The sequence below is a fragment of the Mixophyes fleayi genome, chromosome 6 (assembly GCF_038048845.1).
Source record: "Mixophyes fleayi isolate aMixFle1 chromosome 6, aMixFle1.hap1, whole genome shotgun sequence".
Classification (NCBI taxonomy): domain Eukaryota; kingdom Metazoa; phylum Chordata; class Amphibia; order Anura; family Limnodynastidae; genus Mixophyes; species Mixophyes fleayi.
In genome coordinates this window covers 46,339,643-46,359,752 of record NC_134407.1, presented here as the reverse complement: position 1 = coordinate 46,359,752, position 20,110 = coordinate 46,339,643, and the positions used below count along the sequence as shown (strand labels likewise).

General features: G+C 37.4%; 1 protein-coding gene across 2 annotated transcripts in view; it reads right to left on the bottom strand.

Moving 5' to 3' along the window:
* The window catches only part of PTEN (phosphatase and tensin homolog), a 51,538-nt gene that overhangs the window by 15,525 nt on the left and 15,903 nt on the right, over nucleotides 1-20,110 (bottom strand). The window contains exons 2-6 of one of the 2 annotated variants that reach the window (XM_075216394.1): nucleotides 18,148-18,232; nucleotides 7,349-7,393; nucleotides 4,537-4,580; nucleotides 3,717-3,952; nucleotides 2,620-2,767 (exon numbers count right to left, since the gene is read on the bottom strand). In XM_075216394.1, the coding sequence (XP_075072495.1) occupies nucleotides 2,620-2,767; nucleotides 3,717-3,952; nucleotides 4,537-4,580; nucleotides 7,349-7,393; nucleotides 18,148-18,232 (558 nt within the window). The remainder of the gene's footprint in view (nucleotides 1-2,619; nucleotides 2,768-3,716; nucleotides 3,953-4,536; nucleotides 4,581-7,348; nucleotides 7,394-18,147; nucleotides 18,233-20,110) is intronic. The other variant, XM_075216395.1, reaches the window with a different exon arrangement.

The following is a 20,110-nucleotide window of genomic DNA, read 5'->3' as shown; positions in this document are numbered from 1 at the left end:
AGTGTACTGGTCCCGCAGTCTCCAGTGACTTCATCAGAGCTAACACAGTGAACGTCTGGATGAATGTTCAGTGCAATGTAAGAGGTGAACATGTCAGCTTCGTTGACACATGAGCAGTACTTCTCCAAGGTGTCAGCTCTGGAGGAGCGACAGATACTGGCACTGCTGGTGGCTCCACCAAGGGACACCTGCAGCTCTCCTAACTGATCCATCTGTAAAACATTTTGGGTGAACACCTCTCCCCTATAGCAGGACTTATCTTGTTGGCTAGCCCAATTTCACCAAGAAGTAGTGGCATCACTCTTGACAAGAATTAAATATTTAAAATGAAATATTATATATTCAAAATGTGTTTAATTCTCATGATCCATTTGTTCCACAAACCCACTGCCTCTAGTGTGTCTGGACTACAGGGACAATTTATAATCATTTTCGGTATGTTTATATGAGGTGGCAAAGAGATCTCAAAATATCAACACAAAGTGGGCAAACAATGAATATTATATCATGCTGTAAAACATGGAACTTTTTTTTTGCAAAGAAAGGGCAAAACTTAATAAACAAGGGAAACTTTACAAAAGAGCTTTAACTAAAACTTTGTTTTGTTTTAAATCCTTCTCTCTTAACTGGGGTTCTCCTGCCCAGAAACACCACAGTCCCAGGACACTCACCTCTGCCTTTGTGAGGACAGTTCTAATTATCATAGAGAGCTTTAAGTGGACACAGCAGTCACTGCACATGTCACTGACACTAGTGAACATAGCAGCCATTCAATCAGCAACAGATATACAGGCAATGGATTGCTCTGCTCATTCAAATTCTCCAGTATGTTGACAATTGAAAGCTATGTGCAAAGATATTTGGGAAATTGTGAGGTTTCCAGACAGGAGAACCCCCACACTTCTGAAGACAAAGCTACCATTCAACCCCAATTCAATGTCATGTCAATGAGTTATAATGCAGGTGTCACAAATGGTTAAAACATTTAAATAAGGTCTAACAGGTACTAAATACTGGAAAGACCTGGGGGTAAATTTAACAAGTTGCGAGTTTTCGGTGGGTTTCAAAAGTGGAGATGTTGCCCATAGCAACCAAACAGAGTCTAGTTATTTAGTCCATTCTACAAAATAACAGCTAGAATCTGATTGGTTGCTATAGGCAACATTGCCACTTTTCAAACCCGCCAGAAAGTTGCAGCTTGATAAATTTACCCCCCAGTGTCTTTAAAAAAACAAGAAACTTTACTCCATGTATTTTGTCACAGCAGACACTGATTTTGTTTTCTTAATTTTTTTAACTATTTTTTTTTTTTTTATTACATACTCTACAGGCAGACTAACTGCAGAAAAATATAGGCTTCATTTTTGAAGACTTTTTGGCCTCTCAAAAACGTAGGTCTTATTTTTTCCCTCGTTTCCTTCACCTGAAGAAGCACATCATGTAAACTGAATTCCTCACCTATAATTGCTACAGTATGATAAATTAAAGACAACTAAAGAAGGATCACATTTACAAATAATAAGAAATGGTGACCTAGTTCAGGGTTGGGTCAGGTCACACTAATCAGGTGCACAAAACCAAAGTGCCCAAGATATTCAGAACAGGAAGGGTGGAGGCAATACAGCCACAGTACAGAAAGCCAGAGTAGAAAACCACAATGGTGTGCAAAATGGGGACAGTACAGAAAGGGTCTGCAGCTTTCAGCCAAATTGAAACTGTGAAGATGAAAGAAAAAAAAAAAAAAAAGAAAAAAGAAAAGAAAAAATATACAATTTGTAATGATGCCATTTTTGCATGACAACCACTAAACAGAATCAGAAAACAATCTACCCTGCTAAATAAGCCAGAGCAGCACATCAATGCTCTGTAAGATTATGCACTGAGAAGTGTAGGTGAACCTGCAGACTTATTTTGCTTTACTCTACAACGGAAGGTGGGAGTAGAGAGCGAGAGAACAGAGAGGAAAGTACAAAACCATAGGAGTGTAGAGGACCCCTTGATCAGGACTTAACTCTTAAAAAGGCTTGCTGGCTTATTTTTATTATCTTTGCACATTAACAGTATAGATCCAACACCCACATTTATACTTAGTTGTGGGTATAACCTCTATTACCAGGGCAGCAGATCCGCTGGAGGGGGGTTCTCCACCTCCAGCCTCACATCTTAGAGCGGTGTGGGACTCACACTTACCACTGCAATTAGACAAACACTTAATAAAATGTTACACATAAATGTTACTCCCATCATCAATATATGACTAACAAATCAATCTAATAAATCCAATTCAATAGTTAGAATGTATGCTATGTTGGGAGAAACAGTTGGTACATCTATGCACGGCACTTGTATAGTGACTCTTGTGGTCGAAAAGTAAATTGGTTAGAAACAGCAGAATAAATTCAAAAGCATTATTAAAAGCAGGAATTAAATTAAAAACACAAATAATAAATTAGCTAAAGTATATAAAAAAAAAAACAACTTTCCAAGCCACTTCACTTTTTAAATAGACAACCCTCCCAAATCTAGACATATAAATTTGAATTAATGAATGCCAAGACCATATATTTTCTGCTTCAAATTCGAATTTATAACAATGAATAAAGAAAATACAATTCTTACACTTACTGCATGTTCCGCCGCTGAACATTGGAATAGTTTCAAACATCATTTTGTGAAACAACAGTGCCACTGGTCTGTAATCCAAATTATTTTTTAACAAGTAGCTGTAGTAATATACATAGCGCCTTTGGCTGGGAATTGTCACACCCTAAAAATATACAAGGAAATAAAAAAGTTAACACACTTGCAGTGCACATCATTTGGCTTTTCTACCGTGCGTAACAGTTTTACTCTCAAGAGAAAAATCTATTGCAACACCTAAGTACACTAGTACTGTTTTTAGAAGACACCAGCAATGGGCATAACAATGACAAATGCAACATTTGAGAAATTAAAATGAGTAGTTTGAAATACATTAAACAGATATAGATATAAAGCTTTTAAAAAAAAAATCTAATTCCATGTATTTCTTACAATACTTTGAATTTTATTTGTGGCATCAACAGATGACTTGAGGGAAAAAGACAAACCCAACAAAGTGCATGTAGCCGGACTACAACGTGCACTGCCTTACTCTTTCTACTAGACTTTTGTTGAGTATAATGGTGTATTACCTCTCAACTACATATAACAAAATAGACACTGGGCAACAAGCTGCTACAATGGATCAAAAAGATAGCATGTTACAGATATTACTCTTAAAAGCTGCATTACTATCTAAAACCGGTGAAAATTTTGTTCACCATCTTAACATGGTTGGGTGGGCATTTGAGAAGGAGGATCAATCAGAAGCCACAATATGAACAATTGTGGCTGCAACTTCACCAGCCGTGCAAAGCCAACAACCTGACAAAGCATGTTACCAAGGATACGGCAAGCAAATCCTCGACACACCATTACTGCCTATACCATGATGATACAAAAAAGAAAATTGCTTTTTAAAAGGTCAGCAAAAGATTGGGTGGAGCGAGTGACTATTTACTGACCTATACCCACTGCGGATATTTCGACCACACTATTGAATTCACACACACTTATAATATATTAATGCTCAATAGAAGCTTTGTTCACTCCACTTGTGCCCATCTGCAGCTAAGTGGCCAAAACACAGAATATGTTGCTTTTAAGGCAGGAGGGGGAGCAACCATACTACTAACCTTTTTGTCCCGGGTCCGCACTTCTCCATAAAAATCTAATGCTTCTTGTGCCTTTAGAAATTTGCCTCGATGTAGCAAGTAAGCACAGATCATTACTCCTGTACGTCCTTTGCCAGCTTTACAGTGGATTGCCGCTACATTGTCATTTTCACTTAGCCATTGGTCAAGATCTTCACAAAATGGTTTGATTAGCTCTAACTGTGGTGGATTGTGGTCTGCAAAAGGATACTGTGCAACTATATGAAAAAAATAGGTTCAATAAGTTACTTTGTTTTTACTGAAACAAGAGTATAAGAAAAGTTTAATTGTTTTTTGTTCATTGACATTTGGTACAATAGATTCATTCTAAGGCATATTTCCATCCTAACTAAAGGTAGAAAGCATTAGCAGATCTGACCTGCAATCAGGCACACGGCTGTCAGCCCAAGATAGAAAGATTACTAATTTAACAAATTTTGATCTTGCCTACAGTTGTTGCCCTCTTTTTGCGACTGATGACTATAGCTGCACCGCTTCGCACATAAGGATGCCCACACTTATTTGGGCAGATATAGAATGGTTTAGCTACTATAGAAAAGACCTCAAATTACACAAGACTACATCTGAAGCAGCAATTAGACCCCGAGTATCACATATTTGTCAGATACTGGGAACACTTTGTTTTGCTTTAGGAGTTTACCATTTAGGAGAAGGCGGACTATGTTGAAAATAAGTGTTCATGGCAATCTCATCAAGTCTTCAGCAGTTCAAAGCAACCTGGCCTTTTAAAACAGCATTTAACCAAAATGCTACTTTAACATTTCAGTGAAAAATGACTTACCTCTGCAGCTAAATTTGTTGGTATCATAATGTCTTTCAGCACATCTAAAAGATAAGAGATAGAATTTAGAAAAAGTATGCATTACACAGAATATACAAAAAACACAAACAATTTTACCTATGCTAACAGCATATCACCATTTAGATTTAAATTAAGGACTCCACTTTAAAGGTTGGTGAAATTGTAAATCAGACAATCGTTTAGTAACAGCGTAAAAAAGGTCTAATTATTTCTAATTCCCATTTGCAGCATGCTCTTGTAGAACACATTACTCTGCATTATTTAAAGAGATATGCAATTAAGACCTAAGGCATTGATCTTGGACAGCTCTGAGAGTGCAAATGCCGTGTGATGTCATTATTGGCTTGGCTCCTTAACAGACTCATTACACTCAGAGTGGCCTATGTGAAGGACATGTCTCCCCATTCTTAGATAATGTCTTGTAGAGCAAGATGAAGACATTGAGTAATTGTTAAAGGGAAATGTCCATTTATAGCATTCAGTTACAGTAAATAAAGTGCAATTTTAAAGAGTTGAACACAAACCAAATACATATTTTTTAAGATTTACAGCCTCTTACATAGACAATGAAATTATTCAGTTATGGCCAACACAATCCCTTAATGTACATAACTGCTAAATAGGATGCCGCTATACAAATTACAGACACATTGAAATACACACAAATTAAAATGTAAACTCTGAGGGCTGACATTTTGGAAACACGGCACGGCTTGTAAGAGCATATTATATACGCAATGACATAAGTTCTGCTGAAATCTGGGTGCTTTTGCTTTACATCTGAAGGACTTTTTCTAATAAAAGGGACAATTTGTGTTATAGTTTTATGAATTTAAGTTAAGGCAGTGGTTCCCGAACTGTGCGCCCCGGCTCCCTGGGGTGCCGTGGCGATCTCACAGGGGTGCCGAGACCAGGCCCCGTGGTAAGCAAGGCAGGGGATTACTTCGTAACTGTTTTGGCTTAGCGGTGCCTTGAAAAAATTATGGAGATCCTAAGGGTGCCTTAAACTGAGAAAGTTTGGGATCCACTGCATTAAGGCATTTTTTTTACCATATTTCCTACTAGAAACTTTAAAACATTCCAGGCAGATAATGGCAATTTCCAATGTCAGTCATTAATAATTTGTTAAACAGTAACAGCACAAAGCAAATCCACTGCCTCAAACTCAATGATCTGTCATGAGCTCAACCAAAAGCCCTTTAATGTACATAAGTGTCCTGTAATTGGAGTGACCAACACACAGAGAAATAATTTTATGGGCTGAACGGATAATTATAGAAACTAGTGACTAGCAGGAGGGTCACAGAAGGCTGCCACCACTGCATATAGGCAACAGTTTAAACAAACAAGATCTTTAGAGTGATGTCAAGGTAAAACATAAGTGATACAGATCAAAATGATTGATTTTTTATATATACACGAGGGCCTAAAACGTGCAAATGAATGAGGCTTTCATGTTGTAATTCTAAGGAGATGTAGAGTGGACACTATCAATTATTTCTGACATGCTCTCTGCCTACAATTAAAAAGTTCTGTTTTTCCCATTGCTTTGCTCTGTGAAGAACTGTTCCACCTTACAAATCAACACAAGTGTTTTTAATTGGAAAACGCACCAGTTCAGGAAGTTACCAGGTTAGCAGACTAAGGTATGTGTGATTGGGAGATATTTGTGTGCCTAGGCACAGCAAAAATCCTGTCTTTAAACCTTACTGTACTCCGCACAAACCACTGATACCAGAATAGCATACACACCTCTAATTCAAATGCATATAAAGGTCAAACATCTCAAATGACTTGAAGATTTGGATCTTAAAACATATCTGAGAATGTAATTATTAGTTATTATAAAGAAGCACGCTTCTGGACAGGGGGGCTTTTACTCAAATTTTATCAAAACATTTCTAGCAACAGCAGTATATCTTGTAAAAAAACAAAAAAAAAAAAACCTCCAAAAACACAACCTTTGCAAAAAGCAACAACATTTAAGTAAAAGCCACTATTAATGGGCATTACAAAAGATTAAAATTGTTTCTTTTTTACAGCTTTACCACTTCAAATCTTTGTGTGATATTTGAGATATAACCATTTATGACAGGATCTGATCCTCAATCACCCTGTAACTATGAATTCTACCACTGGATTCCAATAGAAAACGACACTAGTTAAAGGGGCTGTAACATCATCCCCTCTCTGTAAAGGGGGAAAGGGCGATTACCATAGGAGGTGATATCACATAGTTACTCAAACATAGTTGCCCAAAGTAGGGATAAGCAGTTACCAAAAGGGAGTGCATACAACTCCCTTAAATATATACATATCAGTACAAAACCACCTTTTCACAGCATCAGCAGAAACGGCAGGATTTATACAATAGAACCCGGATCACACAAGAGGGGTGGTGGAGAACACATTCTAAATAAATCAATACATTCACCTGTGCGATTTCCAGGAGCTCTTCCCAAAAGTTCACAAGTCAAATGCATTGTCCATGCATTCTATTTCCATTCAACACATGGTCACAGGCCATGAAGTGGGCTCCTTTCCAAGTCATTTAAAAGTAGATCAAGTAACATGAACGCCTGCCAAAATTCCATTTAACCTCATCACTCCAGCACAACTGAGCTAACAGAACTCTCTATTAGGCCCCTCCAACTAATTGTTTCAGACATGCCAGTTGGTAAAACAATACCCTTCCACTCTGTCCATAGAAATTAAAAGCAATCCACTTTCACTCAAAGCTAATATTTGAACTACGGTGTTTTGAAAAGGAGGCATCTTAAAATATACTTACAGATTGTAGATCTTGTAATGGTTTTTATGCTTGGAGTCCAAAAACCTTAGAAAAAAACAAAACAAAAAACTCGTTAGCCAAAGTGCCCTCTCCTTAGCTGATTAAAAGTGGTCACCAAATGGACTATCTAGCTCATGAAATAAACAAACAGGTTATATTAAAGAGAAAACAGTCTTCAAATTAAAATCTGTGTTATGGAATTTAGACTAAGCCCCAATGGGGTAGGGACTGATGTGAGTTCTCTGTACAGTGCAGCGGAATTGGTGGCGCTATATAAATAAATGGTAATGATAGATATAGATATAGATTATATAATATATATATATATATATATATATATATATATATATATATATATATATATATATCTATAGATATCTATCTCTATATCACAATTACACTCACAATGCATACAAAGACAAAGTAGTTCACAGATAAGATCATTATGAAGTGACAATAGCTAGACTAGTGAAAAAAGGATGTAAAGATTTAACAATTACAGTTTTAACACAATTACTAAAGCGTGAATACAATGAGATCACTACTATACTGAACAATCTAAACACTCGTGTGCAGCTATACTTTTATATAAGTAGGAATCATGTTTTTTCTATTCCTAAAAGTCTCTAAAGCACAATCTATGAGTTTAGTATTTCAGTTGTTAACAACCAATTACTAAAGACATAATTTTGACTATACAGTATTAAATATGTCTAGATCATAGATAACTGCATCTATCAGTAAAGAGCAAGTAAAGCCACTATTTTACATATAAAAGGCTGTTGTATTACTGAGCTGAAAAACATACATGCAATAACAGGAGGTTTTAGAATTGAATAAAATGTCCATCCTACCCTCACGCCCCTGTAGCAGTTGGGAGGAGCGACTAACATAGCGGATACCCAGTGACTGACAGCTTAGCAAAACTGCTTTACAGAAAGTCTGATTGGATGATTTATAAAACAAATGCAGAGCCAGTTATTTCACACTAACTAAAATGACTGAATTTTCTATTTTCTGACCTGTATCTGATCTCATCAAGACACTGAAGGAGGAACTTTAAATATCAGTTATTTTCAAAGTGAGGAAGTTATACTTTCATTTTTAAGTGGATTGCCAGCTTACCATTCAACAATGGATTTTTAGGAATCCTCTGATTTCAATTGTGGTGTTTGAATGACCATAATTTCATTACAAGAAAAACAGCAAAGGAGGAAAAATGGTCAGACATTCATAAATATCTATCACACATATACACAACCACATTATGATCATGAGGTGAACAGATTCCCTCTCAGTAAACTTTATAAAAGGAAGATTCAGTTAGTGGGCAACCTTGTAACTTATAACAGACAAAAGTACGTGCAAGTACTCAGCAAATGAAAAAACTGCACCTAAACCATGGCAGGGAAACGCTACCCACAGCATTACAGAACAACCAGAACACCAGGACTGAAAAGTTGTCTAGGTTGGCACCACAGGTGCACTTGCCAGATTGTCAGGAACACGATTCATCTGACCATATCACCTTCCTCTACTGTTGGGTAATCCATTGCCTGCACTCTTTGCATCAAAGAACTCACAGACGTGCATTTGCAGATGTGATGAGCAGTTTAAGCACTGCAAACCAACTGATATCCTGCTCTGCGCAGTCAAGACCTTTTTTATTTTAAATAAACTGGCTTCTTGTGTCACAGGAAGACAGTCAATTGATCTGCAGTTGCTCAAATATTTTGCCTTGCACTTCAAATGAACAGAATGCATGGAGAACACGATCCTGGAGTATATACATGACCCCTACAAGCTATTTGTTTAATTGACACAAGCCACATCATGTGTGGAAGCCTTTAGCTTGGGATCCCTAATATTCCCAGGCATTTCCATTTTTATTGTGCACTACACACATGCACATGTAAATAAGAGATATTCTATTCTAGCCACTCTATTGTCAGAGGCGAAAAATGTTGGGCAGCCCATCACAAATATGGCAGCATCCAGGGAGGCAAGTTTTAATAACTTTATTTGAGCTGTCCAGGAATTAACAGTTTGATATATGGACAATGAAGAGACTTTATAATTAGTACTGTTGTAAAACACCTGTGCACTAAGATGCCTAAAGGTTCATTCCACATTCTATATGAATTCTACTTAATCTCCTCATAATAGTACTTTTCAGAGGCTCCCAGCCTTGGGATTCACAGAATTTAGCAGGATCTGTAATCGAACTCATGACCCTGGTGCTGTAAGACAGCAATGCTAAACACTATGCTGTACCAAGTGCTAAGGATCTTTGATATGTTGTTTTTTTTTTTTTTTTTTAAAAGCACCCTTCTCTTATTCCAATCTGAAACAAGCATTTGAGCACTGATAACAGTCATGTAAGAACATTTACACTGCATATACCGGTGGTAGTCATATTAATTACTACCACCATAATGACATCTGTTATATGTACAAAAAAACCTCAGAATTAAACAATGCATACAAAACTAAAATATTGACTTACAATGAAAACGACAGTGCACATCCTCGGCATGCTTACGCTGCATACGGAGTTTTCTGAAAGCCGGCACTTTGAATTTACGTCACTCTCCATAGCCAGACACATATCTCGGTATTTAAAGCGGCAATGCCTAACCCCATGACTTTAACATCTCAGTTACACGTTGGGGTTAGGCATTGCCGCTTTAAATACAGAGATATGTGATGTAATTTCAAAGTGCCTGCTTTCAGAGAAATCAGTATGCAGTGTAAGCATGCCGAGGATGTACATGTCATTACCATTGTAAGTCAATATTTTAGATTTGTAGGCATTAATTTGTGGGGTTTTTTTTGTAGATGTAACCGATGTCGGAAAATGGTACCTCACGCGCATATACATAAATGGCAAAACCTTAAGAGAAGGAAAATAAGTGATCTGCTCATGGCATCAGGTGGCAGCATTTTGCATGGCTCCACATTAAAGAGTTCTCACGACTCTTATTCTAAAATCATTTGATTTAAGCATGTGTATTTTGTCACCTAGGCATGTTTTCCTAAATATACCTGCGTCTAAGTTTTAAATGACAGAATGGTTCCAACAGTCATCAGCACTGTACAATGTGTTATGTACTTAAATATCACTATCAACACACACTAATGGGAATCTCTCTCAACAGTAAACCCTAAATACAGACATTTTAAGTTCTAATTATCACAAGAAATGGATGAGGAGGTCTTTGATCTCCAAATCAATATGCATTTTTCCACTCCAGCTCTCTTCACTCCATCTGTTATTAACTTCCTGTTTGGATCCATAATCATATAGCCTGCAGGAACAGGTTTTCCAGGGAGTTTAATGCTTCATCCGGAAGCAGACGCTGCAACAGACAGCCCAGCATCTATAGCCTTTTACATATTAAAATTGCTTTTTACCTACTTTTTGGAGTTACCTGCCCGCTCATTTCTATGGAGTATTAAATACTGCATTACGTGTGTACCTAGGACCACTACACCTAAAACACAAGTGTATAAGCGATATTCACATATTAGTGAATATTACATACCTTGACAGACCTTGGGATATTTGACATTTACCACAATTTTGTTTTTCGTTTTTTAGATATTTACATTAACCATACAAACCCATGCAAGTAATTGCTCCATTAGCCATTTTACAGAGGAGCGTCTGCAGTGTTCCTGGAATTACTAAAAGGTACCTATACATTCTAAACTGCGTGTGGGGGGGGGGTAGAGCCACCACTTGGCAGGACCTCCCTGATGTGTCGCTACCACACTATAAGAGCCCTATACATGAATTAAGGTGCTACCAGCTTAGAATGTGCTTGCCTGTTAAGGAGAAATTGTGTTGCCCAAGCAGCACAGCCGCAGGAGGGAAATATAATTCTTTTCATGTGTGTTTCAGTCAGGAAAGATCTAAAACTATTTTCACTCAGACACATTTTGCTCCACGTCGCAATGACCGTGTTGAGCCACAGACAACAGAAAAGTTGGTCCCATGTAATACAGTGGGTGATTAAAGGACAAGGACCAGACTACAAGTGCATTTATCTAGAGGCTGTGGATTTTTATCACAGTATCAGAGGTAACTGAGAAACTGAAAGAAAAGTTTAAAAACTTTAAGGGAAACCTTATATATTTCCAAACATGGATGGAAATAACCAAAAAGAATCAAGAGGGTTTTTTTAAACCTGAAAAGGAAAGAGAAATTGTAGTTTTAGCAGTTAAAGAACTTCCTCATTCTTGTTACAGAAAACAAAACTACGCCACATAATCACTGCATTATAAGAATTCTTATCTCTCCTTGTGTAACTGGTATCCACAGTATGTCCCACCTTTATTTGTCATTGTAGACTAGCTCACAGCCAAACCCTAAAGATGTGGTTGAGGACACATAGCGTGCAGGCTCCAAAGGAGGTTCCCTTCTCAGGGGCCTAACAAAGCTACAAATAGCCCAACTTCAGATTATAAAATATATAAAAAGTTAAAGGTTACATGTTAGATATCTAAATACACACTTTAATTTTGACTTATTTGAAACCACGTTACTACATAAAGTGGGTTTGGGGGTGGGTGGTACTTCCTGGACACAATACTAAATCCTAAATAAATCACATTATTTTCTCCAGTTTCCATATAGGTCTGACACACATAGGGGATTTTTAATACTCCAGTCAGATTGACATTTTAATAGAACAATTTAGAAAATGAAACATCTGACTTGTTGCTATGGGCGCGTCCCCCATCTTCTATGTTCAAGGTTTTCCGAGAAAATAATAATACTTCGGGTTTGGCCAAGGGTTACAAGTTTTTTTTACCTTTTAGACAACTGACCAAATGCTGCTTGTGTTAAAAGTAGGAAAGTATAATAAACACTAGTAGTAGGTCAGCCTGGTCCAGGCAGATTTATTTTGAATGGGTTAGTGGTGGTAAATTATCACAATACTTTAGTCTGCCTTTGTAACTTGAAGCAAGCAGCTTTTTACTCCTGAAGTACGATTGTTTCTTCGGACAGTGAAGTGGTTAAATTCATAACACCAAAAAGGTCTTTACTTCCGCAACATCAGACATGGCAAAGGTATGCTGAAATGTGTTGTAGCACTCCCCCGCTTCTGTCTAGACACTCCTGTGCCCACCACCTCCACACAGTTGTAGCTCTGTTTCATCATATGTAAGACCGCCCTGACTTACAAGAGTTAACCCTTCATGGGGAGGGAATGTTTAATCCAAAGAGCAAGGGGGATCATGATTTAAAAGAGTTTACATTAGTTGATATTCAGTAGTTCACCTTCAGTATATGCCAGATAATTACTCAGACTCTGGTTGCCTGCAATTGTTCTATACCTTGAAAATGCATATGATTTAAAGGTTGGTTCCTTAATGCTGGTATTAAAAAGGAATATTTGAAACATTTCTCAAATTTCTGGACACGAGAAGAAAAAAAAAAGCCACAAAGCTACAGGATAAGTGGAACCAAACAAACATATAGCCACTAAATTAGCAATATGTACAATTAAATGCAGAAAGAAATTGGCTGGCTGAATCAATCACCTACACAGCCCGCTGTTTACTTTAATGTTATATTTGCTTCAGCAATCCTATTATACTTTACATTGTTCACTAAATTTGTCTGAGCTAATAGCTTTGTTTATTTAGAACAAGGGATCTCAAAGTGCCCATACACTCCAATTGTGATGACCAGTTAGGCCACTTTACACCCAATTGGCTGTGAATGTCATCGCATGCCTAAAAAGGCCTCAGATCCTTCGCAACATGGATGGTAACTTGTAACAAATTACCACATTTGACCACATTTATAGTGCTTCCTGATTTGGCTGTTCAGCCCAAACACCAAAAACACTGAACGTTTCAAATTTGGTTATAGGTCTAAATCTCTGTCAGATTTGGCCATCTGATGCTGGGAGAGGCCTGGTCAACCAGTGTATGTCCAGACCTGTGTCCAATTTTGCATTGTACACTGTGGCCGCAGTAGTCAAATTCTGTGTCTCAGTGGTGAAGTCCAATTTGGGTCTGCCTGTCTGTTGTGTGAATGGAACGGTCTACACTTTAAACTCTTGGATCAAAGTGCAACTATTGAACTTGTCATCAAGTAATGTCCCCAAACCCACCCAGCTTTCCTCCATCAGAACATACAAAATGTTGCACTCCAGAAAATCCTGCGATTATCACATCCCAAATCTGTGCACATTGCTTCTGAAGCATCTGCACAAAACAGCACTTTCAGAAATGACCCTTACGGAATTCAAATAAAACCACTTTGTAAGCTTTTAACGCTCACTCACACCTGTTAATTACTGCCTAATATATGCGTTTTCATACATTTTACATATTTACCCAGGGGATGTGTGATCAAGCCTTAAAAGTGGGTGAAAAGTAGCAATGTCTAAGGGTACCTATATCCTATGCCGTGAACACAGGCGTATGCCACCAGGAATTATTACACTTTAAGCACTTTTATTAGCACTTATTAGCACTTTAAGAGACAACACAAATGGTCCAGAGTGAAGGGGGTTAAAAATTGTAAATTGTAGTGAGCAGTAACCTCTAACCTTCTGTTTCCGAAAGAATGCTTTTACATGGGACAATATAGAACATAAAGCAAGACATAACATGTGGATTTATAAACTCAAATTCAAAATTTGCAACAAATTAGAAAAAAAAAAAAAAAGCTGAGTAAGTCATCAACACAAATATTGCACCAACGTTAAATCACTTTATGAGAGCAGAACTGAAACAATTTTGTTTTTTAATAATAAAAGTATGATTTCCTTTGTTGACTCAACTTTGGAATCCACACATAGAATGTATGCCATTATACATCACCAATCACAGGGATCACCTGAAACGCAATAATTGTATTAAGATACGGATTGGTTTACATATGTGTAGGTCAGTGTTCATAAGAGTATGGTTTCAAATGACTATGCACATCGAGCCTGGCTAACCTGTGGCTCTCCAGGGGGTAAATGTATTAATCTCCGGATTCTTGAACTCCAGCGAGTTCGGCGTCTACAGCGCTTAAATTTAAAGCGGCGCTGCCTTGTAAAGGGAAACCCTTTACAAGGCAGCGCAGCTTTAAATTTAAGCGCTGAAGACGCCGAACTCGCGGGAGTTCAAGAATCCGGAGATTAATACATTTACCCCCAGGTGTTGTAAAATTACAAGCCCCAGCATGCTGTGTCAGCCAGCCGATAGATAGCAGGGCATGATGGGAGTTGTAGTTTCAAAACACCTGGAAAAGCCACAGGTTAGCTAGGCCTGATGTACAAGAACAATTTTCAAAACTTTTTTCCCTGGTTCAGTTTATAATGGTTCTTGTTATGACAGTTTCTGCTCTTAAGGGAACTAATGCTCTGCATATGTGCAGCCAGTTAGAAATCACAAGATCAAATAGTGCATCAAACCACTGGGGAGGGGGTAATAAGAGGTGTACTATATTTATAAATTGAACCTCTGGGTTTATCATGTCTATTTGGATGAAGGGGTGGCATTTAATGCTAGTCATCAGGAATATCAAAATGGTTTTGTTTTTCTTCTAAAACCTACCTGAATATGATGACAGATTGATTAATCTTACTGTAAAAGACAGATATATTGAAGACATTTAGGTTTTAAACTCGCATGGGATTCTCATTCCTACCATATCTCCTTACTGTGCAATTGGTACAATGCCCTGTATGTACTACTTGCTCTGTACAGTGCTGTTAGCAACAGATCAAAATAATAAAAACACTGGTATAGGACGTACTGCAGACCATGTAAAACTGTTGTCCAATTTTCAAGTCCCATGTAGCAGTGTGAAATCAGTAGCTGCAAAATTCTGTGTCTGAAGTCATTCTGGGGCACACTGCCAGAAACGACTCAACACAATTAGATTTAATCACAAAAATACAGCTTAGAAGTTAACATTTTGGCCGTATAACTTTACCTAGGGAATGATTTCACAAAATGCTACAATAAGCACAAACCTATCATATAATAATTACTGCTCTTTTCCACTAATGTTAATTGCACACGTCACTAGTAACAAGTCACCTTCTTTTGTGTCTCTCACATGACAGCTGCTGGCTGCACCTGAAAAACGGAACCCAAAGATATATACAGACACTTTTCTGCAGCTATATAATAGGCAGCCATTGCAAGTCTCATTTTATTTTGGAATGATTTAAAGGCCGGTTATCACCATGGCTGCAAAGTCACATCTGCATAATACAAAGCTCTATGCACTTGTTCCCTAGAGGCAGAGCATTCGGTTTGGAACCCGAGGTGAGGGCTATCAGGTTTAAACAAAGAAATAAGTGACTCTTCAAAACTTGTGAGGACACTGAGAAGCACTAAAATGTTTTTTCCTAAACCCAAAAATCCATGAATGTTTCGACATTGTCCCATTTATGTTGCATGTTAAGCTTCATGATTTTCTATATTTGCCAATGTAAAGAGTAGCACTGGGAAACACTGCACTGGGTTGCCTCCCTGAAAGAGTATTTTTTGATTCTATGAAAACAAAGATAACCTTCTACATATTGTTCTGCAGAAAAGGTCTACCCCTGACGCGGTCACTTCAGGAGTCATCCAGGCTACCAGTACAGTCCCTGACAACTTATGAGCGATGAACCGGCACTACTACTACTACTCCTGGGACTGACAGCAGCTCAGCAGTGAAAAAAGCCGGCAATACTTGTTGAACAGCTCAAGATAACTAAAATCGTCCCATGAATGCGAGGAGGGCGAAGTCCATGTTTTAAGTGGCGTTCTTATAATTAACAAGAGCCTATGTATAGTAAAAAGTCTGAGTTGGACATTAAACATGTACAACACACTATTATTACCCGTGTGTGTGTTTTGGGCTGCATGGATCTGAAATCATTCCAGAACACACACACACACAGTGGTAATACAGAAAGGACACAACATTCTGCAACAATTTCAGAGGTGAAAGAGGAGAAACAAAAAAGGAAAAAAAAAAAAAATTAGTTGTATGAGATGGAAAGTACATTAACTTTCAAAAGAAAGAGAGGTACTGCATATTTCCCCAATAAATACAAAATTTCCTACATAGAAATAAAGAGTTTAAGCCTATAAAACACATTGACACATAACATTACAGTCTATACATTTACAATAAATACATATAATTTTAATGTGCTTGCTAGCAATTGTTAGGAGGGGTTTTACCAAGTTCCTAAAAGAGGATGCTGCATTTACAAAGACAGCACCAATAACTTATTTACATACATACAAGGCGTGTGCAGCTTCTAACAAGAGGGGCTAGGAGGTAAAGGTGCATACACGCTTCCTTCTCTTTTAACTACTGAAATCAAACTCTTGAAAAGATTCTGGCCCTTGAGGATTGAGTTTGACAACTTGGATATAGATTTTACATAACATTTACTGTACACTACATAATGGGACCATAGATTCACAAAAGCAACCTCCTGCCTCCAACTAGACATAATTTGATTATAAAATAGAACAAAGGCATACAGGAACCACCAGCCTTATGACGTGATTTACCATGGATGGCATTTTGGTGCCTTTGTGTAGCTACACATCCTGTTAGAAAATGAAGGAAGTTGTTAAGACAATGCAACCTGGGTCACATATAGTTCACTTGTAGCCAATTGGTAATAAGAGAAAAGTATACCACCAAAGGTGAAAACAAGTATATATAAAACTGTGAGAGCCGTTTCAGTAACCAGCACGTATTGTATGCATTTACATGGGGGTGTAGGTCACCACTCAATGAAAATAATCACTAAACTACTGGGCTCCAACTACTGCAATAATTCAGTTTAGTTGCTTGGTAACCAACTAAACTAGTTTATTAAATATTGTGCAGACTGCTAGACCTTGGAATATATTTGTCCAACCCTGCATCACACCGTGTGAGAGAACTGCTGTTTTACAGTCTACAGCTGGGTACACACCTATGCAATTATCGTGCATATGGCACGAACCACTACCCTTTGGTCAGATATTGCAAGTGTGTGCTTTATTCCTACCAAAACACATCGCATCTATTGATTTGGTTTTATAACCTTCCTAAAAAAATCAAGAATGGCAATGTCTCTTCAGCAGAGAGATGACAGATCTGAAGGTAAATTGGTAAATTGTGCAGGTGTGTGCGCATGAATCGGCATGCTCACCGGGACTTTCAATCATTGCTTAGCTTAAGAGATACAACCAGGTGGAAAATTCAGTTAACAACCAAAGAGAAACATTTTAAATTGGAAGAGAAAATGAACGGTCCCTGAAAATGTTTTTTTTTTTATTTGTAAATAATTTGAAGGTTAAAATGGTCTATAGTTGTATGACATTATCCAACATACATTACTTGACATTCAGTACTGACCAGTATTTTATGTGGAAGCAAATATACATGAGCTCACTGGCTTATAAAGTAATCAAACATACTGTACAATCAGTGGTAACCGCTTTACTTAAAACCATTTCTGTCTTGTAGGCTCTACTTTGTCCTAACAACCTGAAGGCAGAATGTGTCTGGCTGTATGGGGCTGCTGTCCTACGCACTGTACTAAACTTGACATATGAAATAACACTGCTATAGGCTCATATCATTTTAGCAACATGTGGTGGGAATGAAGGCTAAAATAGACAAGTTTAGGGACTGTAGCATTTTATACAGCCACGGCAAACAGAAAAAAAAAAAATTGAGGCAATCACATATGCACGTAAGGAAGTATGAAATCACTGAACTTTATACAAGACCGACAGTAGGAGAGGAAGACCTTCTCAACACAGGAGAAATAACCACTTACCTTACAACATCATCTATATTGTTTCTGTATACACCTTCAAGTCTTTCTGCCGGAAACCCCATAGCAATTATATTGGGATAAATATCTGAGAATTGTCAGTTAAGGAAACAAATCACTGTATTTTGATTTAAAATGTAAAAAATAAAAAAAAATAAAATCATAAACAAAAAAAAACATACACAACACATAGTAAAGATTTAAATTATCCGTTGTAAAATGTTTCCCCACAGATGTACCAGACATCTGAACCCTTTGTGGCATGAACCCACCATGTAAACGGCTGCTACTACTGCACGCGTCACCTTTAGTAGCACTTTAACAGCCGCACATTAATGAACCATGTGGAACAAGCTCAACAGAGAAACGTCTCTCGATCATTTTCAAACAAACATGACACACGGCCAAAAGAAGTATTTTCTGACAAACCAAAATATGGTTACTCAATTTTCACCTCGACTCATATATGGCAGCTATTGTGATCTGGCTGTTACATCCAATCACCAAATAATCCGATATGAAAAAAGTGGAAGTACTGTGTGTAGCCAAATCTATGTATACTATACAATGCAAAATTATTTACATCACAGGTGTCAGACATCAGTAACTAAATAGGATGTTTACAAAACACATTTGAAAACTAAAACCATATCTGCTACAAAATATTATTAAAATCAGATATTACCTAAAAATTAAGTTACAGTGTATCCATTAAGTCATAATCTACATCAGTTTTGCAGATGTACTGATGTAGTTCTAAGAAAAGGTCAAATGGGTAAATCTGAAGCCCATATGCACAACAATGATACTCAATAAGATACATAGAAACATGGAGAAAACACTTCCATATCCATACAAAAGGCTTTTTACGTTAAATGGCAAACTAAGCACGCTAGAAAGAACTATGCAAACAACATAATGGCAAATATATATCCCAGGACACATTTAGAGCACACCCAACCTGGACAGATACAAAAAAAAAGGAGTTTCATACACTGAATTATATCCAAAATATAGAAGGGTAACTTTGCAGGTGTATATACATAGTAGACCCAGAAACTAACACTCAGCATACATGAGAATAGAAACTGTAAAGGCCACTTGTCCATAAATAGTGCAAGATCAGATACGTGTAGCACATAGATCAATAGAAATACTGTGGTCCACACATTCAAGATCAGACAGAGTACCTGGGATATAAAATAAGTGGTGCTGGAAAAATGACCATGTATACAAAACAAATACAGAAATTGTAGTCCAGTACTAAGAGTTTATACTAGCTACATTATATACATATAGCAAAACATTTTGCCCAATGAAAACAAACGAAAAAAAAACCTCTGAACAATTTAAGTCTTCCAATTCATTTCAAAATAAATACACCAATTTGTGAGATCTGAGTTGGTTAGTACATTTCAAACAAGCTTCATCATGATGATCAAAGAACATTTAAAGCAATGTGAGAAAACTTTATAGTAAGGTATTAAGCGGACACAAGAACATTTTAGAGACCTAACATCCCCCGGAACATGGTATAGTTAATCATAAAGAAATGGAGAGAATATGGTACAAGTGATTTTTTTTCTAGGGCCAAAAGTGAGCATCCATGCACAAAGAGCACTTATTAGGGAGGAGAAACTGCCCATGGGACAATACCCTAAGCATTTCTCAAATCTGAGCTTTATGGGAGGGTGCAAAAAGAAAACAAGAAATATTATAAACAGTTTGCAAGACACCCTATAATAAACCACATACAAAAGAAGAGGACGATTCTATGGTCTGATGAGAAAATATTGAAGTTTTTGGCCTCAGCAAAGCTTAGTTTTCAGCATCATCCCAAGAATGTTATCCCTATCAGGAGGCACGGTGGTGGGACCATACTGCTGTAGAGAATGCTTCTCCATTTCAGGTACTGGAAAAATTGTCAAAAATAGGTCCAGTCTTCAATCCCAGAGAACCCATGGAT